Raw genomic sequence first — 27,996 nt, 5'->3', positions numbered from 1 at the left:
AGCGAAGGGTCAACTGAACAAACGACCAGAGGAATTGCATCGGGAGCTCGGCGCACTGCACGTTAGTTCCTGCCCCAAAAAGATGTCTGGTGTGCGGATGCTTCTTCACTCTCCGAGGTGACCGAGGTCTGAGCAGCAGCAGCCGGGATGGCGCTGGTCACCGTCCAGCGGTCGCCGACACCGAGCACTACCTCCAGCCCCAGCGTGTCTGTAAGTGTCCGTGAACTGGTTTGACATCTTTGGCTCAGTTCCGTTTCATTGGTCCGCCAAAGGGAAGACTTACAGTTAGCCCGGTTTTCACTGCTTTGGGGTGTGTGCATGGTTGCATGTGTACATGGGTGGCTAACTTAGCCATTAGCATCATACTGTAAACATGAAAGTAGCCCCAAACAGTCCTGCAGAGGGAAGTTTGTCGTGCAAGCTTTGCACAAAGTTAACTGCCTCACTTTTATACTAAATGTGTTTTTTTTTTTTTGCAAACTTTACTTTACTCTCACTTAACTAGATGATGTAACCGTTTGCTAACTTTCTCCCCGGGAAACCCAAAGCAATTTCAAAAAACAAACTAAACCGCAGCTTTAATTAGCAGGAAAAGTAATTATTGGTTTATTCTATATGAGCATGCACCTGGACTATGCTGCTTTCTGTCATGTCAGCACCACATCTACACATTGATTCCTATGATCTCGGGTTAGTGGAGTGACAGTGAATGGGGAGGAGCTGCCTTTGAAAGCGGGTTAGTGGGACAGGCCTGTCAGACCCTCAGACACTTTGAGGCTTCCCACGCCTGGCTTCAGGGGCTCTTGACCCAGACCGATGGAGGGCGGTGGTGTGGCTGCCGTAGACGAGACCTAATGCCATCACCCAGGAATATGATGCGTCTGTCAGATGGAAGATCCTGAAGATCCTGGCCTCTGGTTAACGCTACATGACAGGAGTTCAGCCACATACAGCCCAGTTTAACCTCAGTGTTCCACGTTTCAAGGCCAGTTTGATGGAGTATCACATTGGACAGCCATGCACAACTACGCAGAATGTCTTAGGAAAATCCCTAGCAGCGAAATGGTCAACAAACATTATATAACCTCAAAAATATTTAAAATCCTTTGGGGCGTTATTCAAATGGCTGCAGCACTCGTCACCTGACGGCATGAAGAGCTTTGTTATTATTTTATTATGGCTTTTGGAGACATTTGGACTCATGTCCATTACAACCTTGACCAGTCCGCAGCAGATCAAAGAAATCTCACACGATTTATGATTTAATTTCTCACTGTGAGACTGTAGCTGTAGTGTGGCGGTGAAAGGATCCCGGGCTGAGGTTACCAGCTGCTTGTCATGAGACCCGTTCCTGATGGGGAGCAGCCATGTGAGTGCTCTTGTGAGATGCCTGATGCTGAGAGAGAGAGAGGGGGGGGGGGGGGGGTAAAGGGACTGCAGAGCAGAGACTTGTGTGGAGGAAAGAGCTGTGGATGAGCTCCAAAAAGAGAGATGAACATCCATGAGAGGCACAGCTGGAATGCCATTGTCACTTCAGGGCCTTTTTCTTGTACGCTTCCTCATGATCATTTTATCAGCGCTTTGGCAAATTATACTCTGGTTTCATTCTATTGACCCATCAATTAATAAAGACATCGTTTTGCCTTCAGCACAGTGGGGAGGAGCCACCTTACAACGGTGGTGTAATCTGCCTAGCAGCACACCAAACCCCCTGTTCTCATTGGGCCACTCCCTACACATCTGTGCAGTGGCATGGTTACCATGGAGATTAGCCTGTGCATTATATCCCAGCCATGGCTTATTATGGTATGTTGTTTTAATCACATATTAGTGCTATACAGCCCCCTAAATTCATCAGCAGTGTGTGTGTGTGAGGGCTACGCAGAGGCGTAATGGTCTACTGGTATCACATTGCCTTTTGAAATCTGCTGAGCTAGGCAGTTTTGCAGGTGTGTGTGTGTGCAGGAAGCATTGGAGTCCGTGCATGGACTCCTATTTCTCCCGCGTCACCATATTTTGCCTTGAAGGCAGGCTGTTAGGCTGCTGATGCAGAGAGCATCATTCAGGCCCAGTCACGTCCTCCATCCTTCCCTCTCAAGCTTCTGCACCTCCTGACCTCTCCACACAATCTTCCTCATCCGTCGTCACGCACCCTCATCATTCACCAGCATTAGCAGTCTTCGTTATTGTTCGCTGTCCCATGTCTGTGCGTGACCATCCATAATGTATGTATCTGGGTTTTTTTAGGGGGGGGGGGGGGGGGTTGACCTGTTTAGTAGCCGGGATTGACAGATTGATGCCAAAAGGGAAAGTTCCCTGAGTTTTAGGAAGGGATTACCAAAACAGGCTGGGATTAAAATTGTGTGTGTGTGTGCGTGTGCGTGTGCGTGTGCGTGTGCGTGTGCGTGTGTGTGCGTGGCGAACTGTGCTGGTTGCAGTGGTGGCGGTGGGGGAGGAGGAGGAGGAGGATGATTGCATTTTGGAGAAAGATAAACAGAGAGGGGAGGGCATGGCCACTCAGTGTGTTTCAGCCTCATCCCTGGTCCCTGCTCTGAGCCTCATCACTGAAGTCACAGATGAAAGGCCGGACGTAGCCGCCCCAGCCGCCAGCCAATCTAGCCCTCTTTTAATGCAAGGTTAAGTGAGTCTGACTCAGCGTGTGATGCATATCGCCTCCCACGTCTCTTTGATCAATGTGAGACAGTGTGTCACCAGCTGCTGGTACAGGACTGATGTGAAGTGATGCAGGTATTGAATATATTTTTATTTTCTAATTCTCGCTTTAGGAGTCGGGCAGTGGCGAGGATGACCGCCGCTCCCAGCCCAGGAGGTGAGACCACTTCCTGTTTTGTCATACTCTGTCTCCAGTTTCCTGGAACAACTCTGTTCTTTCACACGCACGCACGCACACACACACACACACACTGCCATTCAATAACGTCACTAGAAACTGTAAGTTAAGAGTCGGACCACTAGGGGGAGACTGCGCATCAGATTTACAGTGTTTCCTCAATTACTGACCCACATTTTCTGTTCCAGTCCCTTAAAACATTAATGCATTAAAGCACAACTTCTTCATTTGACCTGCAAACAGCCCAAACCAAGACTGTAACAAATGGAAGTTGTGTCTGCTTAAAATGTTTCCCCCATTAGTGAGTAGTATCTATAGAAACTCCTGTCATACAAACCCCAGTCTATTCAACAGATTCACATTGTCATTTTGTTCATGTCCTACTAGTTACCCTGTTCAATAAGCACCTTATTACAACAGTTAATGTGAATAATACAATGTGAAAGCTATTGTTTTTGTTGGTAAAGACAAATATCTCTACATGTAATATAAGAACCAATTTATACCTTTTTGTGTATTACCCTTAAAATACAAAGTACATTTCACACAGCAGACCGAGCGTACTTAATATCATTGGAGGAGTGTACCCTGTGGCACCAACCATTGTGTTAACAATGTTTATTTTAAGCTTTCCTTAATAGTTCTTAAACAAATGTCTTTGTGTGTGCTGTTAATATTTAGCGACTCCACTGATGTCACAGGCTGTGGTTGATTTGCATGATTGGACTTTGTGGTTGCGGTGCAGTCGATGATTTGCTTTTGATGTGTGTATCTGTAGCTTCATGGAACACGTGAGGACGTCACCGCTGTCATTGTGTTCGGATGGCTCCGGTGGATTTGTCTTTGTGCTGTATCCTGAGCCCTCTACAGAAGGAAATAGACTTTACACAGGACAAAGCTTTACACGTGTGTCTGAGTGTTCGACTTAGTCTTTGCTTCTAACCAGCAGCTACTAAACACGGGGACTTTGTCTTCGCTGTGCTGACGGCATCACTTTATATGCAATCCCAACTTTACAGTGTGTCCGTGGGGACGGTAGCACACGGTCATCACACAGGGAGTGGAACATCAAAGTCTTTACAGCCTTTCCATCTTTAGTGGACTTTGTAAGGGACATGTGTGGACCAATCAAAGCTTTAAGAGCAATGTAAACAGCCTATTGGATTTTTAATGTATTGTTATCAGTAATAACTCCTATTGTTAAGTTGACACTCACTAATGCTGTCTGTAGCTGAGACTTAGACAGAGTGTTCATATCTTGGTCTGTGAGGCCAGCACAGGACTGTCCTGAGTGAAGCGTAGACGTCCTCTCAGGAGACTCGCATACAGGATAAAACTGAATGCTTGGAACAAAATATACGATGTTCGTCCAAAACCTGACATAACGACAGATTTCAACTCCAGAATCTGTGTCTGTACCAGTGTTGTCTCGGCTTTGAACGTCGTTGCATCAGTTCTTCGTTGCGTCATTTTCTTTTTCTCCACCCGTGGGCTTTTGCTGCTGCCCAGGATCACACCACGATTTCATTCATGCGTGTCTCGGACCCTGTCGCACTACATGAGCCCAGCGAGACCTCGCCTGGTGAAAAAAAGCTGCTCAGGCTCCCACAGGTCTGGAGCCGTTAGGAGGGTCGAAGTCTCCAGGCCTGAGTCCTGAGCTCATTCACACAGCAGGGTAATGTGCCCCGACAAAAGGCTCAATTTAATTCTGAATACATGTATTTGCTCACACAGCCATGTTGTTAATGAGGCGATTATTGACAGCATCTTGACTTTTGGGGGTGTCTTCTGTCTTGCATATGTCACCATTTGTGGACCTTCTGGTGGAACAAAAACATTTCGGGGTGGGTGGTAGCGATGTGCTCATGCTGAATCTACGCTACTACATATTTAAGGGGACAGAAAAGTAGTGAAAGCACGGATGGTTTACATCCTTTAATATGAACGTCCTGCATCACACATATATGGATTTGCACCAAAAACTAATCGCTTGTTCCTCTGGCCTATGGAATAACCTTCTGCCAAAAGTAAATCTTCCTCACTAAATATGTGCAACCTGGTCTGAAAGCATGACCTCATTGGCAGCGGTAATAACATTGAAACCCCACATACACCATATGATAATAATTTCAGTTTATGATTGCAACTGGCCCTGGATAAGCCAGGGGCCTCTTGTGGAGCACCTCTAGTGCATGACACCTGGAACGCAGTGGAGTTTAACCCAAAGTGAAATGTACTATAACAGACTTTATGCAATGTCACACGTATATGAAAATTGAAACGTGGTGACATCACATCACATCCTGCAAGCCTTTAACACACCCCAATAGTGCCAAGAAGAACATGTGGTCCCAATTATCTGTTAGGTAATGCAACAAAGCAGAAGCAGCTGGTGAAGTCATACCCACGGATGTGTGCGCACACACACACACACACAGCTTATTCCCCATGTGCCTAACATCATTATAGTCCTGTTTCACCATTTGCATTGCTCGCCATTTGCTCAGCATAGCACGAACCCCCACACACGCACTCGCACGGACATACAGGGTGCAGCCAAGGGCCTCGCTGAGTGACCCCTAATGCATGTTACATAAGAGCCGAGGTCCAATTAACTCCCCACCCTACATATGGATCCAAGTAGCAGCAGGGGCCAATATATTGTATAGGAGCCACTGAGACTGAGGGGGAGTTTTGGCATTTGCAGCGCAGTGATATTTTCACTCTTTCTTGAGTCTTTGTCTCTTTTCTCTTTCAGCTATTCAGCTGACTACTCACAGCCTGTACTTCTCTGACACACACACACACACACAGCTGTCTGTACCCCCTGCACCACACCAATGAAGAGTAACGTCACTGCAGTGCAATAGTGAATCTCTGCCACACACTTGCCTCAGGACTGATGCCGACTGTCAAGGACAGTGTCAGAGGAACTTCTTCTTTTTTTTTCCATCCAGAGTTACGAAACTAACATCTGAGGTTTCTTTTGTTCTGTTCTAAATCAATATTGAAACGGTTGGAACAATGGTGAGAGCTGCTGATTGTTGTGCTGTGGCGGCCTCCTATCGTTCTCGGGACTATCTGCAGGGGTGTGATGTGGCACAACTGTCACAAGCTGCAGCATCACAAGATTGAAACAGCAGACTGACCGAGCTATACGTCCTGACTCTTCACTGATCAGAATACTTTGTGGTGAAAGTCTCTTCTTGCACAGTTAAGTTTGCAGGTTATTGACTCGTGCGTCAGCTCTGACCCAGATGCACACAAGCAGAGCAGGTTCACCCGGCCAAGACTTTAATGAGTCTGCTATCAGAAGAACTAGAAGAGCAGGGTTCTGTAAGGAACTCCAAGCCGGACAACACCACCTGTGTTCATTGGTAGAGCTCCGTCTCCTCATGTGGAGACAGGCCTCTTTAAGTTTATAGGTGGTTAATTACACTCAACAGTGGATAGCACACCTGCCTCCTGTCTTCCTACAGCTAAACATGGACAGAACATACTCCCCGTCTTGGTTAGTGACTACATGGGCGTATATCATCAAGTATTTTTACCCAGCATTGCTTCTTAGCTGCTGTACATGTTTGGTTACTGTACACAGGCTGCTTCTGCTAACAGGTCCGTCTTTGTCTGTGTTATCTTAAGAGTCCCGCCTGCTTCTCCAAGGTTAAGTGCTCCGATTGCAACAGGAGGGGGCCGACTAGTCTGCAAACATTTGAACGGAAGGCGTTGCAGTCCAGCTGTTCTTTGCTTTGCTTTCAATCTAGCAACCTGTGTTGATGTCTGTTTGGTGTTTTTAGCCACAGCTACAACGCCATCACACTTCTTAACCTTCGGTGTGATGGGCGTTTTTTTTAAGATGAGAGAGGGACGATTTATTAGGATATTTTTCAAGGCAGTGTAAATCATTCTGCATGTTGTATAGCTTTTTCTAACAGTAGCCCATCTCCAGCTCAGCATATGGCAAACAGCTGGCTTCTGTACTGACCAAGGAGGTCCCAGGATAATATACTGTAGGGCTCTCTATAGGAACACACACACACACACACACACACACACACACACACACACACACACACACACACACACACACACACACACTATATACAACTTAATAACCACAGAACCTTTGACCTGCATGTTTCTGCCAATTCCAGTCAAAGTGAAAGAAAAAGACGGTTGTGAAACTTGTCCAGGTCTCAACTAAACAACCACAACAGACTCTCGCATTACCAGCCCACTGTTTCACCATGACTAGAACCACATGACTAGAGCTGCTGTGTGTGTGTGTGTGTGTGTGTGGATGTTGTGGTTAAAGTTGCTGGCAACCTGCCTTGTGATGCAACAGTTGTTGATGGGAAGGTGAGCCAGAGTAAAGCTTACTGTAGTGTGAGGGCAGGTGTTGGTGTGTTCATGTTGGATGTTATCAGTTTAGCTGAGCAGAGGTCACATGTAGAGTCGTTAACAGATACTCCTACACTATCCCTCACCATGTGTTTATCTACTTGAAAATGTCCACCCCACTGGGATTGTAAAAAGGCCGGTCACGATAACGGCTTTGGTCGGACAATGTTGTCTGATAAACGATATTATTTTCATGTCATTTATAGACCGCTTTATGCCACTGATATAATGATATGACATAAAAGCACAAATACATCCTTTCAAACAGCAGTGAACTTTTAATTCTCAAGAACATTGGGATTAATATGTGAAACAAATATTAAAATATTCTAAATAAACGTAATGAAACCATGCAACCAAAACAATAAATAAAATGTCTCAAATTTGCGCAGTGCCCAACTCTTATAGTATGAAAAGCCTGCTGGTAATTCTGGCATCTTGTTGGCTAACACGTTGGTGACACTCTTATGTAAACAAACACGCATGTAAACACAACAAGCAATATCTAGATCATCAAGAGTAATTGATGTCCCTGTATCGTATGATAAGTTAAATTATCGTGACAGGCCTAAATGTAAAGCATTGTCACGTAGTTTATAATATCCCATAAAGTTGATCTGATCAGATATTTTGAATGTTTTCCTTCATATGTTAAAAACCTATTAACTAACAATAGCATTGCTTAAAGTACATTGTGTGTATTTCTGTTTAACGTCTAGTGTCTCCACTGATAACATGAAACATGTATGAATTATTTTTGCAGATGTAAACATTTCAAAGTAATAAGAAGAGAGCTTCAAGTAATAAAGCGGCCGTGTTCCTTTTTCCAATTTAGTCATGAAGAGAAACGATTCTATTTTAGTGGCAAGACGTTTTTAATTAGTCTTACAGTCTTTGATAACATTTTAATTTTCACTCGGTTAGAGAGTATGCAGCAGGGTTCTTCTGATTTGTTAGAAGAGGCTTGCCGTAGACGTCCCTGTATTGTTGTGTTTTGTGTCTCAGCTGTTATTGTGGTGCTCTGTATTACTGAGGAGGACGGGACTCACCTCTGACTTTAAATTAAAAACACTAATAGATCTGATGCTCTGTGTAAAGGAAACCCGGCTTTTTACAAATAGTCCACCTTTGGCTGCTATTAAAACACACAGGATGTAGGCTGATCTCATGGATGCATGGTGTATTGCAGGACTGAACAAAATGTTCGTCTCGTACTTTTTTGACATGTCATGTGACTGAATGCACTGCATAACAAATGTCACAATACAATTCATTTCTTTTAAAATGTTTTATAAGATGCATAAACATCAGAAAACACTGAGAAGAGGAGACATTTCAGACAAGTCCCACCCACTAGCAATAACCATAACCATACATCTGACCAAAATCTGTTTCCATTGGCCACAAATGGAGCCGGGTCCTTGTGAAAATATGAGGCTTGTGTGCGACGCCACATTGGATCCTGTGCATGTGAGTCGGTTAAGATGCATTAGCTACAAATTCTAAATCGCCATCTAGTCCAGGCTTCATGTGCTGTGGTCGGTCCACGATCAGTAGCAAGTTCAACAGCCTCGCAGGTCAGCGGGTGCTCATGGACCTAGAATAACACAAGCACACTGTGCTTATTACAGTGAATAACAATGGGCTGCAAAGACTGTGAACACTGAGCATACTAAATAGTGCCCTGTGTCTCAGTCAGACTGCTCATTGATAACCTCTCTGCTCTGGAAAACAGCCAAAGCATGAAGCAGGCCTTCCATAAACATTACAATAAAGCTTGGCTCCGCTTCAGAGTCAGATGTATTCGTTTAGTTCTCGGGCTCTTGGCACACGCGGGTGTGAATATGATGAGGGTGCTGCAGTTTTACAGTGTTTTCCAAATTGTTGTCGGCTTACATCCTCACATGTCGGCACGCCAGCAGCATATAAAACATTTTAATAGGCTGTAAAATGAACCAAAACATCGCGTCCATCTCCCAGCATACAGCGTGTCCGTTCAGACCACCTGGGTGTGAGGAGGGTCGCTTCTGCCCCCACACTTCCTTCACCACCTCCACGTTACCGAGACGCCGTGAGCCTCAGTCCGGATAACTTCAGTAACTTCAGCCTGTTTGTCATCTGTTCCTGCTCCTTATGTAACTCAACCACAACGCCTGCGTGTTGGGAGGAAAAAGGGCGGAGAGGAGACAAAGTGAAGGCTCCTCAATGAGCTCACCGCCAAACCAAAAAATCCCATATGGGTTCAATTGACTCCATTGTATTAGTTTAATGAGAACATCATCTTTTGACCCTGTGGTACCAGGACACCCTATTGTAACAATAGAATTAAGATTATTACAAAGTATTAATAACCAACTGTATGATATAATCCTTCATGGGCTACTATGTAGTACCAAGAGTATGCAGCTTTTAAACAAACACTACATGCAGTGAGTTTTCTGATCAACCCGCAGAGAGGAGGAACCAAACAGTCTAAACTGCTGGACGACATACCTGTACTGCTGCCAGCGTTTTCTGTACAAGTGTCGGTGCAGAGGGGGCTGGCGGTTGTGGGCGGTCCTACATCCCCGCTGTCCTCATTGGCTCCCCACTCTTCCCAAAAAAAAACCCCACCACATGTCTCCAACTCCTCCCTCCTATGACTTCTGCAGCGAGAGTTTGACCCAAGTCATATGTGTCTGTACTGTACGTGGTGGAGGATGTTGCTGAATAAATAATGAATGTTTAGAAAACGGTACGGACACTTGTTCATTATTTTCAAATCTCGTCGCGAGCAGGCTCACAGCGTGCTAGGCTCAAACAGTTACGCGTAATTTATTGCGCGATTTGGAAACACGCGCCTTACTTACGCGGAATAAATCTGTCATTTCCCACTATATTACGACCATCGACAACGGAGGAAGTTGAGAGACGTTTCGACATGACCGAGCACGTGACTGTGGGAACAGAGTGAACGTTTTTCTCTCTCTCTCTCGGACCAAGAAAACACCTGACAGCCGTCCTCCGTCTGCGCTGCGCCCCGTCGCCGGCATGACGCTCGGAGCGGTGTCCGGATCCGACGGCTCGTCGGCGGTCAGCTTCTGCTCCTGCTGCGGGGCCAAGATGGTGCCCTACTTCAGCGACGACTCGGTGGTGTCCAAAAATCAGATCAACCAGCTGTGAGTTAAAAAAAAAACAAAACAACAACAAACAAAGTGGCACGTTTTGGACATCAGGTCGTATAATGGAATATAATGTAGGTTGAGAAGGTTTTATACATTAATAGACATGGACACATGCTGAGACCGGTCACCAGACAGCACCTGATTACATACGAGCACAACCTCACCTCTAAAATATAGAAAGTGCGAGGTTACTGTCTCTGTTTGACTTGTTGTATTGTGGCTAGTCTGCCTGCTAATAATACATGTAAATATGGATTAAAAGTGTCCTCATTCAGTCTGTGTTTGGACATGGTAGTAACAATGTTTCCGATTTTTAACATTGTAACACTGTGAGTAAGCAGAGCGTGGGTAAACGTTTTGCAACATCTGTGTTGCACGCGTTTCCTGGTGACGTAGAAGGTTCTTACTCATCTCGCTGCTGCCTTTTTGACCTTACGAAGACACAATGGCTCCGCGTGCGGAGTGACTCACCCTACCTGTTCCACAGGTCCAGGACCTAGCAATAGAGAATTTTTGTCCCTTTGTGTTTGTCCAAGGCTGTCCAAGGCTTTGTGGGGTTGCACCTGTGAGTGGTTGGTGTTATGAACATGGTTGTTATTAAGGGTTAAGTAAACATTCTGAAAAATAACTTGAAGGAGACAAAAAAACACAGCAATGTTGTTTAGAATTTATATATTTCTGTATAAAATGTGCTGTATAACCATAAACCTGCCGCTGATCAGAAAGACTGAACTCACTATCATGTATCATGTTTCATTGATACTAAAGCAGCGATGTGAAGAGGTTCACTCTAATCAATCCTACACTGATCTCATCTGTGATCTTCGGTGTCTGCGGACATCAAGGCAAAGTGAGGTAACGGCTCCTTTCTGTTGTGAGATTTAGGATTTATTTGACTGGTACGTGCGGTGAAGACAAGTTCGCCCTTCAAGTCCGGATCAAAGGCTGGTCTCTGCATGTGGAGCCGGCTCAACAAATTTGGGGGGAAATCAATGTCGGAAAATGACTGCAACTGGATTAAAAGATGATGAAATCAACATCACCCAATTCAATCCGTTTCGTTCCAGTGTTTGTGATGTTGTTGTGTAACATTTCCGTGCAGTCAGTAAGAGGTTGTGCCCTGCATGAGAACTGTTCTTCTGTGGCGGTTTTCAGGAAAGTCGAGGTCCACCTCTCGATTGCATCGTTTCCCAGCAGTCTTACGCATGATTGTGCAGTGAGGCGATTAAGCAAACTGAACATTTAGTGTTTATTAGGGCGCACCCTGTCTTTAAAGGAAGTAAAGTGAGTTTGCATAAAGAAGGTTTATGGGAAGACGTTACTGCCAGACGCATACAGGCGAGTGTGTGTGTAGTAAATAGCAGCAGATGTGGGAATCTTCTGACTTCCTGGATTGGTTGGCCACGTTGCATGATTTGTTTTTTTTCATCACCACTCCCTTGTATTGCTCAGGATGGCCTTCATCACAAAGCGGGGGGGATTTTGGCATCCTTTCATCCGTAGCACCTACAGTGTGTCGACATGTGTGTGCACATAATGTCTGTTTGTTGGTAGTGTGGACGCCTGTACGCGGCAGAATGTTTTAACCGGGGGTTTTGAATGAGTAACTACAAGCCTCGAGGCCGTCGGTGGAGTTAAGTGTTACCTGTGGCTAAACGGCGTCTAAACCCTCATTGTTTTCCCAGCAAGTGTGTTTAGAAGTGCCAGTAAACCCCTCTCTTCCTCTGTGTTTGTGTTGCGTCTTTTCCAAATGGAAACGGAAGAGATCGAAACGTGTTTGTGTGAGGAACTCTCAGCAGCTGGATATAGGTCACTAGTGTGTGTGTGTGTGTGTGTGTGTGTGTGTGTGTGTGTGTGTGTGTGTGTGTGTGTGTGTGTGTGTGTGTGTGTGTGTGTGTGTGTGTGTGTGTGTGTGTGTGTGTGTGTGTGTGTGTGTGTGTGTGTGTGTGTGTGTGTGTGTGTGTGTGTGAAGCTTCTACAATCAAATAAAGTTAAGTTCGTATCCTTCGCTTCAGTAAACGGCTCGAGATCACCTGATAGTGTCTGTTTGTTAATGGATGCTCCGCAGGTTGACAAAAAGTACAATTACACTTTTTTATTACCACGAGCTGTTAAAGTGGGAATGGAACCACTCATTGAGCCAACGTTACTACCCACCGAGCTACAGATGTCTTCATTCGACCAGCATTCAGTTTTATTTCACCGAGCTTCTTCAGCATATACGCTTTTACTGCCTGTAGTTTGTTTTAACTGTAAGTTAAAATGTAATCTGAGTCCTTCTCAGAATAGCACGGCACGGCGGGGCGGGTTATGTTTAGTCCACTCAGGTGGCTGGTGCTTGGACCACGGCCGGCACACTGGATTATTAACGAAACCGTAGCAGTAGTGGAGCCAAACATGTGGGTGTCACTCGCACACACCCAGAGGACACACTCTACGTTCATGACGCCCCATGAAGTTCTCATCCTTCTGTCACTATCTTCTGCTTGTGACGCATTTTCCGTGGCTGAACTTCCAAGCAGCAGGGCCTAACGTGCACCTGTGGACATGCAGACATGTCACACACACACACACACACACACACACACCGGCTAACTCTCTGTCTTTCCCATGGGCTGTATCCGTCTCTGGTGTAAACTCATAAGGCCTTAGGGGGGCTTGCCCTCCATAGAACCAGGCCCTATATTTATCCCTCTCTCCTCCTGAGAGTGACTAATATGGGCACAGGCAGGAGGGGGGTCTCCCACTTATCTGCCCACTATGTGGATTGGTCCTTACATAGTGATGATTGTGTCTGTGACTGTTGCCCTAACAAGTACCTACTGCTTCACTTCTGCCCAAAGCCCGGGATGGCCGAAGCCCAAGAGATGAACCGCTCCGCTCTCTACACTCTGACTAGGCCTCCTCCTCATCTACATACTCTGTGAAGTCAGATGTAGTTTAACTCGTTGCCCCTTTCTTTACATTCCTCCACTAGCTTTATCCTTCTGTGTGTGTTTTTGCCCTTCAATGAGTCTGATTGAAATTGGCACCTTTGCAGTTGTCCTTAGTTGTTGGAGGCGTAACAATGAGCTCAACATGCAAATATCGTACTTCATCTGGCTACATGCCAACAGACTGACTCGTGTTGTTATCGGTCTCTGATGGTTCATTTCAGCATTACTAATGCAGCCCATCAGTTCCAATCACTTCAGTCTACAAGCAGCTGTATAAGTTGACATCGCTAACGTCGTAACAGTCATTGATGCAGAGATATTTGCAAAATGGGTTCATTGTCAGTCAGATTATAGTGTGTATGTGGCATTGGCTATTTTTAATAATTAATCATTTTGTTTATGAAATGCAAGAAAATTGTTTATATAATTTCCCACAGCCCAATGAGACGTGTTCAGATTCCTTGTTTTATGCAACCAACAGTTCATAATCCTAAATATACAGTTTTACATATAAACCTTTTTACATGTTTCTGTACAAGTAGCCGAAGAGCAGTCGCTATAACAGAGCACATGCAGGCTCCAGTGTTGAACCTCTGCAGAAGGCAGTCGTGTCACAGAAAGGCTTTTATGTACAGTAAGTCTTCCGAATGCAGTCTATCAATAGCTGAGACTTTTTAAAGGACGACAGTATTTTTAGAAGCTGTAGTTGAAAGTCGTTCACAGCCCCCCCCCCCCCTCACACCTCTCCAACCATCAGGCTTAGATTCCACGGCCTCACTGTCTGTGCAGGTGTAAGAGTGCGTGTTAGCGTGCGTGTGCAGTCGCCTTTCACGCGTGGTTTTCAGGGAGAGTGCAAGTGTTGTGTTACACATGACATTGTGCAGCAGCACTTTATACACGCGGCCACTGCCAAGTACAGTACGCGAGTCTGCGTGTGAGCACAGTGGGAGACGTGATACAGCAGGAGTTGAGAATGACGGACATGAAACGTAGGACGACGTTGTGAGAAATGCAGAAAAGAGGAAGTGACAGAGAGGAGAGGAAACAGCTGGGTCAAGGGTGAGTGGATTATGGGAAATTAGCTCAGCACGAATCTGCGGTTCTGTTTTTTCCCCCCTCTGTCTCCGTTGTGTCCGTCTGATCCTGTACATCCACTGTCTCAGCAAAACTCAGGAAGGACGGTAGGAGGCAGAGATGAAGTTACAGAGAAAAAGGGCACGACAGGAAGGCTAAATAGCAGACGGCAGACAGTGTGAAACTGAAGAACCGCAGAACCTGATGAACTGTACAAGTTGGCTTCATTGAGTGTAGACTTGCAGCCTGCTGCAGAGGGACAAGATAGATAATCCTGTGCAGCGGTTAGCTGTCAAAATAAAGCATATCAACCAATCTTTATGCAATTTCTAAATATGTTTTGGGCTCTGACGTCATCACCTTCCTTAGATTGATCCAGAAGATCTTCAGTGCGTGTGCGTGTGGTTGTCAAAGCGCTCACGTTAAAGTTTAGCAGAACAGGTCGCCCAACCTCCCCGGATCAGTGTTTGCTCTAGTAACACGACAGTATTTGTTCCGTGTTGTTACGGAGGACAAAACACAGTGAGCTCAAACTTGACATTGACAGCATTTGACCCGTTGCGTTCCCTGATTAAGGTCCAGGGGATGAGTGGATTACGAGTATAAATAAACCCAGAGACAGAGAGTCACGAGCAACGGATGAGTAAACTAAATAAGGACTTTATTAACATTTAAATGAAAAGCTCACAATACAAACAACTGTCTAAAAGAAAAGTAGTACTGATTAACAAAAGAAGGACCACAGAGTACAAGACTTGTAATTGGTTGCACGACCAAACCCGGCACATCCAACACACACACACAGCTTGAACTCGCCACTCGGCCCACTGGGGCTGTCTGTCTGCCTCTGCCGGCCTCCTAACCACCAGGTCCTAATCAGTGATTGAGCCCAGCCGCGTACATCCACACACTGCAGCTGCTGGGCTTGGAAAAGGGAGGCACCTGCATAGACACTGGGGGGGGGGAGAGAGAGAGAGAGAGAGACGTAACATGACCTCTTAAAAAAACTCCTTCCGTCAAATATTCTCTGTGGAATCTGCTTGTCATATAGCAGATCATTTAAAATACTTTAAAATGTTTCTTTTTTCTAAAGATCTGTTTCACCTTGAGGCCGACATTTGGCTGGTTGACCTGCTTGTGGCTGCACATGGTGCTGTTCCTAGATGGGCTAAGTTCCTGCCAACTGGACTCGTGGTCTCAGTTTTGACAAAACCAGCAGAGCCACTCCGCCCGTTGTGTGAATAATCATTTCACACGCATAGTTTTATTCCGCGTCATTGCCTTTTTATGTGCTCTCTGCATCCAGAGGTATAAATGCAGGAGCACCATTGCACTGAGTGCTCTTTCTCTCTAAGTGGCAGAGCTCTTGCTCAGCATCCTTAAGGTTATGGTTTACTGGTCCCATGGCTGTCATCTGACATCAGCGGCTGCAGAAATGGGTCTTCCAACCTGTTCTATCGGTATCTAGTGTGCCACTGTGAGACTTAAAGAAAGGCCCAGTTATTCACAAATGCAAGCAGGTGCTCACACAAAACAAACGCACTCAATGTTTGGTGTCCAGTTGAAACACTGACCTCAGTTTATTACGAGTCCTCCTCCGCAGTGCAGTGACCTCAGTCACAGTTGGTAAGATGAAGTGCTCCAGAGAGGAACAGAGCCCCGTTTGATGCGACCTGCTTTGATGGATCCAGACTCACTTTTCCATCACGGTGCGACCAACTTTCTCAGTTGGCCGCACCCTTTATTTAATGCATGGTATCAATCGGCGGTGGAAGGTAACTAAGTACATTCATTGAAGTACTTCTGCACTCAAGTACAGTTTTGATGCGACTTTCTGCTCCACTGCATTTCAGGGGGAAATATTGGACTTTTTACTTCAATACATTTGTTTATAATGGTTGTATGAAATACAATGCATTGTTATACGGTAAATAAATCACCCAACTCTATACAAATGAACTCTAGTGCAGCCAGCTCCACTAATGCATCTTGCATGTTACTGCGTCAATAATAAGAAACTAATATTTAAATATATAATAATGTAACAACTAAAGAGCCCATTTGGCTGCATAGGGAGTCCTTTCTGTTTTATACTTTAGGTAGGCTACAGCTTCTTGAAAATACAGTGTTTTCTAATTCATGGTAGTACTTTTACGCAAGTAAAATATCTTGGTACTTCTTCCACCACTGGTATTAATCGATGACACTGTCTCAGTCGGTCTCCCCTTCATCATCAGTGGCGTCTGAGTCAGAACTTCTCGTTGTCGCTTCCCCCCCCGCCCAGCCTCCTCCCTTGCTTTTTAAAATAATCAGTTATAAACCGCTTCATATTTTTTGGAATGCAGTAACAGCTAAGTGGATCGGTTCGTGAAAAGCGGTCCCTCTATCGCGGAGCCGAGGCGAGCACGAGCTCGAGCTACCTGACGCGTTCGTCACGTTCACTTCTGAGACTCAGGAGGCGGGGATGGAGTAGACGGATGCTGGTGTCCCTGCTCCATAATGATCATCGTGCACTCGCATGAATGCAATCACGTGACATTTTTAACTCACTCACTGACAAAAAAAAACCATGATTGCATACATCCTGTCCTGTGTGCTGGCCAGCTCTTATCTCCGCTCGAACACTGGAGGAGGGGACTCGCGCTGTCTTCCCTCTCAGACCCCCGGTCTCCTCACAATCACTCCCTACTGGCAGCTGCAAGTGTGTGAGTAAGTCTGTGTGTGTACTCCAGCTGTGTGGAGGAGAACATTGTGTTCCGAGTTCAAATTGTGTCTCGTTTAACTTGCACTGGCTGAGCCCGTAGACCAGAGGCCAGCTGAGTGGATCGTCGTAACACTGACATAAGCCCGTGACAATGCTCGTCTGTCCCCTGCTCCCATCTTTTGCTTATTATGTGAAGCCTGGGTTCAGCATGTGCGGGAAAGAAAGTGACAGCAAATTACATAAGTTACACAAAATGCCAAGTGTGATTGGATAACTTGGAAGGAGCCCCTGTGTTTGAGGCTTCTATTCATGTGTTGTTCTTTTCTCTTCCCTCCCCAGTATCAGTGAGAGTTTCCTCACCGTGAAAGGCGCGGCCCTGTTCCTCCCCCGGGGAAACAGCCCCACGCCTAACTCCGCACCTCGCATCAGCCAAAGCAGGAACAAGCACACAGGTAAAGACTCGCGCGCACACCGACGACCGCTGCAGCTTCTGTCCGCCTCTCAAATGAACGCGAGATTAAATAGCACAGCGTGTATTTGAAATGAACATTCCTCCGCAGCATCATCGGTAACAGCTGGCGGTAACTTCACCGACGCTGTTTCACAACGAGTCGGTTCACTGGTGCATGCAATGTGGTGGCCAGACTGAGGGATAAACCCACACTAAATATCTTCACACTTTAGGACGATGAAAACAAAGTTTAAACATTTTGGAAAACAAGAAAAGTAGAATGTGCTGCTGCCTGTGGATGAAGACGGCCTTTGTTGTTGGACCTGCTGTGATGTGAAATGAGCTGATGACTTTAAAAAGCATCAAAAGCTCTGTTTCAGAAATATCAGGCTTTTTTTCTTTTCCTCAGATGTGGAGATCAGGCTGAATGTAGGCTGCAGTGAAAGAGACACTGGAAACTTGCCACAGGGATAAATGATACGTTATCTTAGGTGTTGTGTTAACCTGCGAAATGCCAAGAATGCAAGCGTTGTCCAAAAGGAGCTGAAGCTAAATGAGGATGTTGAAATCCTTTCTATCCAGGTGACCTCCAGAAACATCTTCAGACCATGTTCACTGTGCTGCGGCCGGAGGACACCATCCGACTGGTCAGTAGCACACGCACACACACACACGCACGCACGCACGCACGCACGCACACACACACACACACACACACACACACACACACACACACACAGAAGGGGGGGGGGGGGCATTGTGTTCAGGGAGATTAAACTCCAGACGGAGGGGCCGGTTTCAGTTCTTTGTTAGTAAACATAAAGACCTGAAACTGGTTATGAAAACAACTTTCGTTGGCCATTGAAAGTCTTTACTCTGACGTCTGATAACAAACATACTCTTACATAAAAACACACAGTACATACAGTACTAGTATGTGTTTTTTTTTTTAAGTCCCTGTAACATCTTTGAAATAGAGGTATTCCAGCAATGTCTTGCAATCTCCTCTCTGTCTTCACCCGCAGGCTGTGCGTCTGGAGAGCGCCTACCCTCAGGTAACCCGCTACATGGTGGTGGTCTCCACCAACGGCAGACAGGACACGGAGGAGAGCATCGTGCTCGGCATGGACTTTGTCTCCTGTGATAGGTCAGTGGCACAGCAGCGCTACAGTCTTGATGTTGTCCTGCACACATCCCCTGTATCACGTCAAACCCGGAGTTTTCTTGTTTGGTTGTGTAACGTGTTGATCTTCCTCCCTGCAGCTGTACAGTGGGTCTGGTTCTACCTCTCTGGAGTGACACTCTGATCCACTTGGATGGAGACGGGTAAGACACCACACCTACCCGCTTCCTCTTACTGCTGCCTGGGGCAGCTGACTCTGCTCTACTCTGATGACTGTTATTTAGTCATTTCTATTGTAGGAAGATTTGTTGGTGTTGTAAGATGGCTATAAACTATTAAAGGGCATCCCCTTCCTAATCTCTCTCTCTCTCTCTCTGTCGTCACAGTGGTTTTAGTGTTTCGACGGTGAACAGGGTTCATGTTTTCAAGCCAGTTTCTGTCCAGGCCATGTGGTAAGCAACCTTTGTATTGTTTCCAGCCAATAACAGCTCTGTGAAGTTGCATCAAGGTTAAGTTTGCAGGCTTAGAAAGACTGTATCCATTGTACTCCCCCTTTGACTTGGACCTCCAGCCTTTTATCTTTGTTACTGTTACTTATCTTCTCTCTCCGCTTCCTTTATTTATTTTTCACTATCTCTCTTCCTTCCAGCCTCTTCATTATCTTTCCCTGTCTCACATGCCAGTGCTGCCTCTTCATTTCCTTACGGGTCTTCATTTCCTTTGTCCCTTTGTTCCCTTCCTCTCCCCCCCCAACGTCTCCTGATACCTCCATCTATCTGCAGTCATATCTCTATTATGTCTCTTCATCGCTGCTCTTATCACCTTGTTTCTCTCACTAATTATTCAACCCGCCTCCCTTATTATATTTCTCATTTGCTGTTATTCATTCCTCACACAATTTATTTTGCACTGCGCATAATACCTCCCCTCCTTAGCCCGTTGTTATAGCCTTCTCCTGGTTTCACTTATTTTACTCTGTCAGTCATTTGAAGGACACCGTCACGTTCAGTCCAAATTTCACTCTGCAGCAGTTTTTTTTTTTTGTCTTTTTGGCCTCGAGACAACCTCTCAAGTGTGAACCCTCCTCCTCCTCCTCACTGTGCCTCAGGTCGGCCCTCCAGTCGCTCCACAAAGCAAGCGAGGTGGCCCGCTGCCACAACCACTACCCGGGCAGCCTGTTCCTGACCTGGGTCAGCTACTACCAGAGCCGGGTCTCATCGAACCAGTTCTGCATGAACGAGTGGAACGCCATGCAGGACGTCGAGTCGCACCGTGCCAATTCACCCGTTCTCTTCACAGACCTGTGAGTGGAGACCACGTGAACACACACACACACACACACACATTACGCAAATCCACAGTTCATACCGATGATGTAATATCTGGATATGTTTAGAGCCTCCACGTATCACGTAGTATAGTGTTCATTTATTCACATGAGGACATCTATCCATCCACTCGGGGATAGCGCCTGTGGTTGAAGCTGCCCTCGTCGAGTGGATTGATGATGTCTGGTCACGCAATGCCCCCTTAAGCAAAGCCTACAGTACGCTATGTGTTATAAACAGTACTGTTCTGTGTTCTAGTATATCTGCATTATACAGGGGACAGTCATTTCATTTCAACAACTGTAGTTTGAAACAACTGAACTGTATTCTGAAGCAGTCAATAAAATGCAATAACTAGCGCAGCGATCTGCATTATAAACAAAGAAAAAGTCTTCTTTTAAAGTCAACATAATAATCATAATATAATAATCATCCGTTTTATAGAAATCAATTTGACCTGGAAACTAAAAGTGAAAGGTAATGGGTACAGCCGCTCCTTTTTATTAGAAATGGAACGTACTCCATCACAACAGCTTTGCCTAACCTCTCCTCACGGAGCAGACAGTGTCGCTACTGCAGCAGAACACTGCAGAGCATCAGTCAGCTGGCGTCACACCGCTCCATGTAACCTCTCAGGGTGACGAGAAGCAACACAAACTAACACAAAGTGGCAAATACTGAACTATGTGCAAATAGACACATGCTGATGAACACATGCACTGAATCTTTGAGACAGAGATGTCAAGCGAGCCACAAGGGAACATAGAAAGCACAGACACAGGCTGCTGGATTTATGTCTTTGCTAATACCAGAGAAATTCCCCTCTCTGCTGCTTAGTCACGTGCCCCGCGACGTATTTGGAGCGTCTCTCATTCACACACACACACACACACACACACACACACACACACTCACTTCAGAGATCCTCCAGGGTCCAAAATAGCTGAGGCTTCGGTCGGCTTGAAAAATGGGACCCAGACAGACGAATAGGTAGAGAAGCAGAAGCAGGTGGTAGGCAGAGGATGGGGGTCTTAGGGGGGGGATTAATAAAAATGCTTCTGGATGGACAGGAGAGGGAAGCGGGGACAGAAAGAGAAATCAGGGTCCACTTAAAGCTTGACTAAAAAGAAACACCCATGTTTACTGCCTGCCTGGAAACAGACTTTACTCTTTGGAGGAGGTGTGTTGGCACTCGAGTACACTTGTCATTAAGATTGCCACCTGAGCTCCAACACACACATCCAAACACAACAAAGTCCCGGTTTGTTGTCCCGCACAGGGAGACTGCCAAAGCCGCATGACCTGCCGGTGTCTGTTGACATGGCAGCTCATGGCCTTGTGAAACCACTGGATGTGAAGTTCAGATAGCAGGAAGAGGCGTAATCTTGGCACCGTTGTCGCGGTCGTTGATTAATGGGGATTACCGTGAATTCCCGTTGGCTGCTCCTCTATCAGCCGTTCAAGGAAGTGATGTATATTTTCCATTCTTCGGTTACTCACTAGTGCCGTTCCTTGTGTCGTCACATGTGTACTTTTTTTTTGGGCCGCCCCTCCTCCAGCTCCAGGCTGTCTGCGGGCAAGTCGAGGCTTGTTGTGGGGTTAAAGTTTTAGTGGGTGACCGTAACTAACCCGTATTTATTTCTCTTACCCCCGTGGACTCAATCTCTTGGGGTCAAGACGTTCAGCGTTGAGGTAAACAAGCCGACTGTTTCCGATTCTTCATCACAGATGGATGCTTTATAAGCCTGCGGTTACACACTTTGTGGCCGTCACACTGACCCTCTTTGTAGCTGCTGACCCACACTGCTCTCTGCTAGTACTGTGAGGATCCAGCTAGAAGCAAAGCAAGAGAAATTTAGACAATGAAAGACAGAGAGTCTAGGAGACAAACTCCAGAGAGGTAATTGGGCCACATGTTGGTATCATCAGTGTGACGTTCCAAAAGCTAAATGCGTCCCCCAGCAGAGTGGTTGGAAACGGAGCCAGGCACAACAACAGGCACAAGGGGACTTTGTTGTGGATCACTGATGGGCCACGCTCTCGGATTTTCTGTTCCCTCTCCAGTTTCTGAGAATCAGACAAAGTGGCAATTCTCTCCTGGAACAAGTAATCTCTTTGAGAGTAAAGTGAAAAAAACACTCAAAGAACAGAAGGAAAGTGTCGTTGCTGTGACTGAAGGTGGTTAATTGTGTCAAAGTGGAGAGTTTTTATTTTATTTTTTTTATTTTATTTTTTTTTTAGGCTTAGAGAAAATGTGTTTTTTCATAAAGGCGTTTGTGTCTCCATGTGCAGGCCCACAGAGAGGGAGCGCACAGAGAGGCTGATCAAGATGCGCCTCAGAGAGATCATGATGCAGAAGGACCTGGAGAACGTCACCTGTAAGGAGGTAAGAGGCACGCGCATGAATGCCGTGACGTTAGCAGCTGGGTTTGGCATACGTCTTGGTTTTGCAAATGCAGCTTTACTTGTTGAGATACCCGAGTGCCGACTTTTTTGTTTTGCCCGTCGTACCAGATCCGTACAGAGCTGGAGATGCAGATGGTTTGTAACCTGAGGGAGTTTAAGGAGTTCATAGACAACGAGATGATCCTCATCCTGGGACAGATGGACAGCCCCACCGAAATCTTTGAACACGTCTATCTGGTAAGAACCTATGAGTAAAAAGTGTGGATGTTTGGAGTGAACAATGTACAGGAACCGTACTCAAAATCTCCCTCTTTTGTTTCGCTATAGCTTGTAAGTTCTGACTCCTTCTTACTTGTTTGTCATGCGTTCATACACGTTGATATTAACTGTACTTGTGATGTCTCCAGGGCTCTGAGTGGAATGCCTCTAATCTGGACGAGCTGCAGAACAGCGGGTAAGATATCAGTCAGCAACCAACCCTACAAATCACACCTACTCCAGGCACACTCACTAATATCATTTTAATAAACGGAGAGACTACGCTTCGTGAATTAAACGTGTTTACAAATTGAAGTTCATTGAAATGAGAGAATTCATTACCCCTGGGTTGAAACATTGCAGCTTTCAACGATACCTCACAGTCTTAACTACACTGAATAACTACATATGGATTAATGACAGTTTTATTGACACCAAGAGGTCATAAACCCGCCTTTTCCTGTCTCTTATGTAGAGTGCTCTACATCCTGAACGTGACCAGGGAGATAGACAACTTCTTCCCGGGCATGTTTCAGTACCACAACATCCGCGTGTACGATGAAGAGGCCACCAACCTGCTGGAGTACTGGAACGAGACCTTCAAGTTCATCACCAAAGCCAAGTAGGCTTCAACGCACGCAAGCTTTGTCAGCTCCTACTTGGGTTCTCAGTCTTGTAATCCAACACAATTCCTCTCTCGTCTGTCTCTCTTTAGGAAAGCTGGTGCTAAGTGTCTGGTTCACTGTAAAATGGGCGTGAGTCGCTCCGCCTCCACAGTGATCGCCTACGCCATGAAGGAGTACGGCTGGGACCTGGACACTGCCTTTGACTATGTCAAAGAGAAACGGGCCGTCACCAAACCAAACCCTTCCTTCATGAAACAGCTGGAGGAGTATCAGGGAATTCTGCTGGCCAGGTGTGCTTTCATGTACAAGCAGCTCTGCAATATGCACGTTCTTCAGGGAGCATGTTGGCGCTAACAAACTGTTGTTTCTCTTCGCTTCCGCAGCAAACAAAGGCATAATAAGCTATGGCGCTCGCACTCTGACAGTGAGCTATCGGATCGCCCAGAGTCCATGTGCAAAGCCTCGTCTCACTCGTTGGGCCGCTCCGACTCGCACAACAACAACAGTTCCTCGCCCTCCTTGCATCACTTCCTGGGCGTGGCCGTGCTGCAAGCGCTCGGCGCGGAGCCCGGAGGCTCGGCCAAGACAAACGGCTCTGACTCCCACGCAGACTCCAACGGTGTGTGTGACTCACCGGGTCAGGAGGAGGAGGAGGAGGTCGGATCCGATTGCGGAGACCCCCTCCTGCTCCCCCTCCCCAGACCCCGGGCAGCCACCGTCGTCCCGGAGGAAAGACTGGACAATTCCACCAGCGTGGCCGTCACTGTGCCTGTTGCTTTGCCCCACCCTCCGCCATCGCTCCACATCTTACCCCCTACTCCTGAACTCCAACGTGCTCACCGGGGCCCCCCCACACATCTGTCTATTTCAGTGCCCAAACACAGACCGGTGGAACTGTCCCTCAATCTGCCCGAGCGAAGCAGCTCGGAAGAAATCTCTCCTCTCACTCTGGGATCCGCTGACTCAGACGTAATAGACCAATCATTATCAGACGTTACGAGTGACAAGCAGAGCCCCCTCAGCCCTGCGAACATCACTCTTCTTCCGCTTGCTGCCAGTGACGACAACAACAACCCCAGCGAGCTGCAGATAGGCAGCGGGCGCGGCGAGGCCGACGGGTCGTCCAACCACAGCACGGACAGCATCGACTTCTTCAGCGCCAGGGAGAAGTTTCTGGGCCTGGCCCAAGATGACAGATCCCGGACGCTTTCTGAGCAGGCACAGCAGAGGACACCTCTGTCGTTTGAGGAGAACGAAGAAACGGAGGTTAAGGAGGAAGAGGAGCAAGGCTATGGGAGTAGTCAGGTACACTGTCATTCAGCTTTATCCCTCTGTTAACATTTTGTCTTTGCTAGTACAACATGCTTCCTGCAGAAAGATCTGTGTGTTACATTTGCAATGCAAAAGTTACCCCAGTCTGCCCAGCCTACTGTCACAGCAGCATCTCATTTTGTATTCATATTCTGGACTGCATGTTTAATTCAAGAGGCCCACAGCCATGCAAAAAGAGTTAAATGTGAGGGAAAGGTTTTCTTTTCACTGTGGTATTGTTTCAGCCAAACTTTATTGTTGCCTTTAGAGATCCAGTTCTACCAACACACCAGTCTGTGATGACACAAGCAGCAGATTTCTGCACAGCGGGTCTGGAAGTAAAACTGGAATCTGACTGCACTAGAATTAGTTTCTAAGGCTGCAATCACACCGAGTCAGTGGGTAGTGCGTTTAGGCTGCAGCGTTGGGGACCGCGGGAGATGCCGGAAAAATAAACCGCAGTGGCCACTGCGGAGAAAAGCTGAATTAGAATCAACGTTTGGAGAACAACAACCCGGCGGCACGCTGCGGCGGCCAATCTCGTAAACTGGCGATCCGACCGTAAGACGCCCACGGAGAGATGAGCGGCATGCGTGTGACCAAAACACGATGTGTAACATGATGCGTCTCGTGTAGTCACTCCAATTTTAGCTTCATGCACTAGATTAAACCCCACCATTTTGAAAGGCCTCGCATCCTGATTACTTGTTGAAATTGAATCTGTTGATGCAGACAGACTCGTAGGCCCGGGCATACTAGCAGCGAGACGCTCCCGCCCCGCTGCACAACCCTGCTCTCATCGTCGTAGCGCTTGTGAATGCAGCCAAAGGACTTCAAGGTAGCAAATGAACTGAGCCAATAGCACAGATTCCACACGAAATCTTTATGAATCACAGTGACACCTCCTGGAAGATGAGAGAATAGTCCAGATAATATAGGAACACGTGCCACTCGTTTGTCTCCTCTTACTTTCTATTGCGATGTCCGATCGATGGTGTTTTCTGTATAACAAGACAATAACTCATATTTTATGCACACGTCTCACTTGCTTGCTCTTTTTTTTGTCTCTCAGGCGTCTCCACAGTCTGATGATAGCGTTGACAAAGCCAGCCCTGACCGAACTCCCCCTGACAACGGAGTGTCAGTCCGCCATATTGTCACAGAGATTGAAGCCATATGCCACCCTGCCTCCTGCCTTCCTGCCTCCTCCTCTGCGTCCCTCCCTCCACCCTCCCACAGCCCCCAGGTCATCCGATCGGACCTTCAGACGGAGGCGGAGGCTGCCGAGGTCACGCACGGCTCTCTGACTCCGCCCTCCCACCCGCAGTCTCCCTCCATGCTGCCGTGCGACTGGCCGGCGGGCTCGGTGCGGCGAGCCACCGAGCAGCTGGAGCAGAAGCTGAAGCAGGAAATGGAGATGGCCGCGTCGCAGCGATCTCCGCTGCATTCCCCCAGCGCGGAACAACCTCCGCTCAGACTGTCCCTGTGTCCCCTGAGCGCGGAACATCCTCCCGTTAGCTCGCCTCAGGACTCCACAGAACAAAGGATCACTCAGGGAGAGGTCGCTGCTGTGTCTGCCAAGTCCAAAGACGAAGAAAAGCACACGGGGTCACAAACGGAGCTCAACTCCTCAAGCACAGACGACCTCCCCGACTCAGATATCAGCCGAGTCTCTGGTGCTACATCGGTCATTGTGCCCACTTCCATAGACAGCCACATGTTGACCTCATCACTGGCCTCTGCTAGTCAGTTAGAAGAATCATCTCGAGATACCTCAGCCCAGTCCCAAAGACAAAGCCAGCTCCACAGCCAAAGCCAGCAACATCAGACCCAGGCCAGTTCACACCAAATGACTCTGGATGGGGCGACAGCGCAGGAGTCGGACACAGACGAGAGGCCGGAATCCGGTTCTGAGGGCCGGCGAGGGGGCTGTGGCCCCAGCTGTGACGCCGAGAGCAGGCTGGCCCGTGGCAGCCAGGAGCTGGAGAGGATTCAGCAGACTCTGAGGGAGCTGCAGGCTTTCCTCCACGAGGGCGTCAGCCGGGAGATGACGGACAGCCAAGACCAGGAACCGGGGCAGCCTCAGGGGCCGAGAGACGTTATGGACACGGAGCCAGAACCTTGTAAAGGGTTGAGTTCTGAACGGACCCTTCCAGACATGGAAGTAGGCCAGCGGCGGCGAGAGAGACAAGAGGGGAAGAGTTTCCTGGAGCCGATAGTGTGGCACAGAGCCATGGAGCTCGAGGCTCGTATCCGCCAGGCGGGCCTCACCCCCCCCTCTCTAATGAAGAGGTCGGCCTCCTTGGCTAAACTGGACTGTCTGGAGCTGTCGGCCAACGACCTCAGCGACTTGGACCTGAGGACACACACCAGGGCGACGTCATCACATTCCCAGGACTCTTTCTCCGTGTCCACGTCTCACCCCGACGACACCTGGAAGAAGCAGAAAGTGTTGGCTCGCAGCGCTCACGTTGAAAAGACAGGTCTGTCCCACGGCGGCGGGGAATTTGCAGAGTCATCCTCGTCGCCCTCGCTCTGCATCTCCTCCTCCTCTTCCGCCCCTCACTGCTGTCCAAAAGACGACACGGGTGAGAGGGAGGAGCCGGACGGGAGCGGCGCGGTGGCGCCGACGCGTCAGCAGGGCAGGGGACACTCGTCGAGACGATCTCGCAAAGGCTCCGCTGAGAAAAAGCAGCGAGCCGTCACTGTGCTATACAACACCATGTAACCTCAGCGCAACGGACTGGAACGGACGCGACTGGAGCCGCGCAGATGTGTGAGAGAGACCGCATGTTGCGTACGAATGTGTAGCAGGTAAACTGGAGACCTCGTGTAACCTCCGATACGTAACCATACGTTTAGTGTGTGTGAGAACTGAATTAAAAAAAACATGTTTGCATGTAAACCACTGGATGTGTTGTTTCAACTGGAGTTCAGGTTTGTATGTACAGTAATGAACTATGAATGTGCAGATGAAGATTGAACCCGTGCATACTTTATGCACTCCATTGTGTCTCGCTCCCATATTTTTTAAAGAAGTGTTTGTTTTCAGTGTTTCACCCTCACTGCCTGTTTCTACAACTATGAGGGCTTTTTCTCCAAACAATGCACTTTACTGTTTCAATGGTTTTATTTTATTTGGAATGTTTCTTACCCCGGGGAGGATTCTTTTGCACTGATCTCGGTCGACTTGTCTTTGGAGCGTGTGTTTTTTTTGTTTGTTTTCAAAGTGCACAGACGCATGTCTTTATTCAGATTTTAATTGAACCAGGACAAAGATGATGCCTTGTTTTGTTTTTTAATTCAATGCTTTAGCATTAAATAAATATGGTGAGTTTGTTTTGAATGCTGTGATGGTGTGCA

At 47.2% G+C, this 27,996-nt stretch overlaps 1 protein-coding gene across 6 annotated transcripts; it reads left to right on the top strand.

Moving 5' to 3' along the window:
• The first annotated feature begins 1 nt into the window (after window position 1).
• Window positions 2–27,979, top strand: ssh2a (slingshot protein phosphatase 2a). 6 transcript variants are annotated; one of them, XM_076100192.1, is made up of 15 exons: window positions 2–210; window positions 2,787–2,830; window positions 17,470–17,582; window positions 18,164–18,228; window positions 18,607–18,728; window positions 18,845–18,907; window positions 19,091–19,156; window positions 19,813–20,007; window positions 22,325–22,418; window positions 22,547–22,675; window positions 22,846–22,892; window positions 23,172–23,318; window positions 23,412–23,612; window positions 23,706–24,627; window positions 25,706–27,979. In XM_076100192.1, the coding sequence occupies exons 1-15, from the start codon at window positions 148–150 to the stop codon at window positions 27,359–27,361; spliced, it is 3,927 nt and encodes a 1,308-aa protein (XP_075956307.1). In that variant the 5' UTR covers window positions 2–147; the 3' UTR covers window positions 27,362–27,979. The 6 variants fall into 6 exon arrangements, with proteins under 6 accessions (XP_075956307.1, XP_075956309.1, XP_075956308.1 ...); XM_076100193.1 differs by lacking the exon at window positions 2–210 and adding an exon at window positions 2,432–2,636; XM_076100196.1 differs by lacking the exon at window positions 2–210 and adding an exon at window positions 2,432–2,641.
• The last annotated feature ends 17 nt before the right edge of the window (window positions 27,980–27,996 follow it).

The sequence above is a fragment of the Anarhichas minor genome, unplaced genomic scaffold (assembly GCF_050575085.1).
Source record: "Anarhichas minor isolate MPS153535 unplaced genomic scaffold, ASM5057508v1 ptg000026l, whole genome shotgun sequence".
Lineage (NCBI taxonomy): Eukaryota > Metazoa > Chordata > Actinopteri > Perciformes > Anarhichadidae > Anarhichas > Anarhichas minor.
The sequence above is the reverse complement of the archived record's forward strand: the minus strand, read 5'-3'. Positions and strand labels throughout refer to the sequence as shown.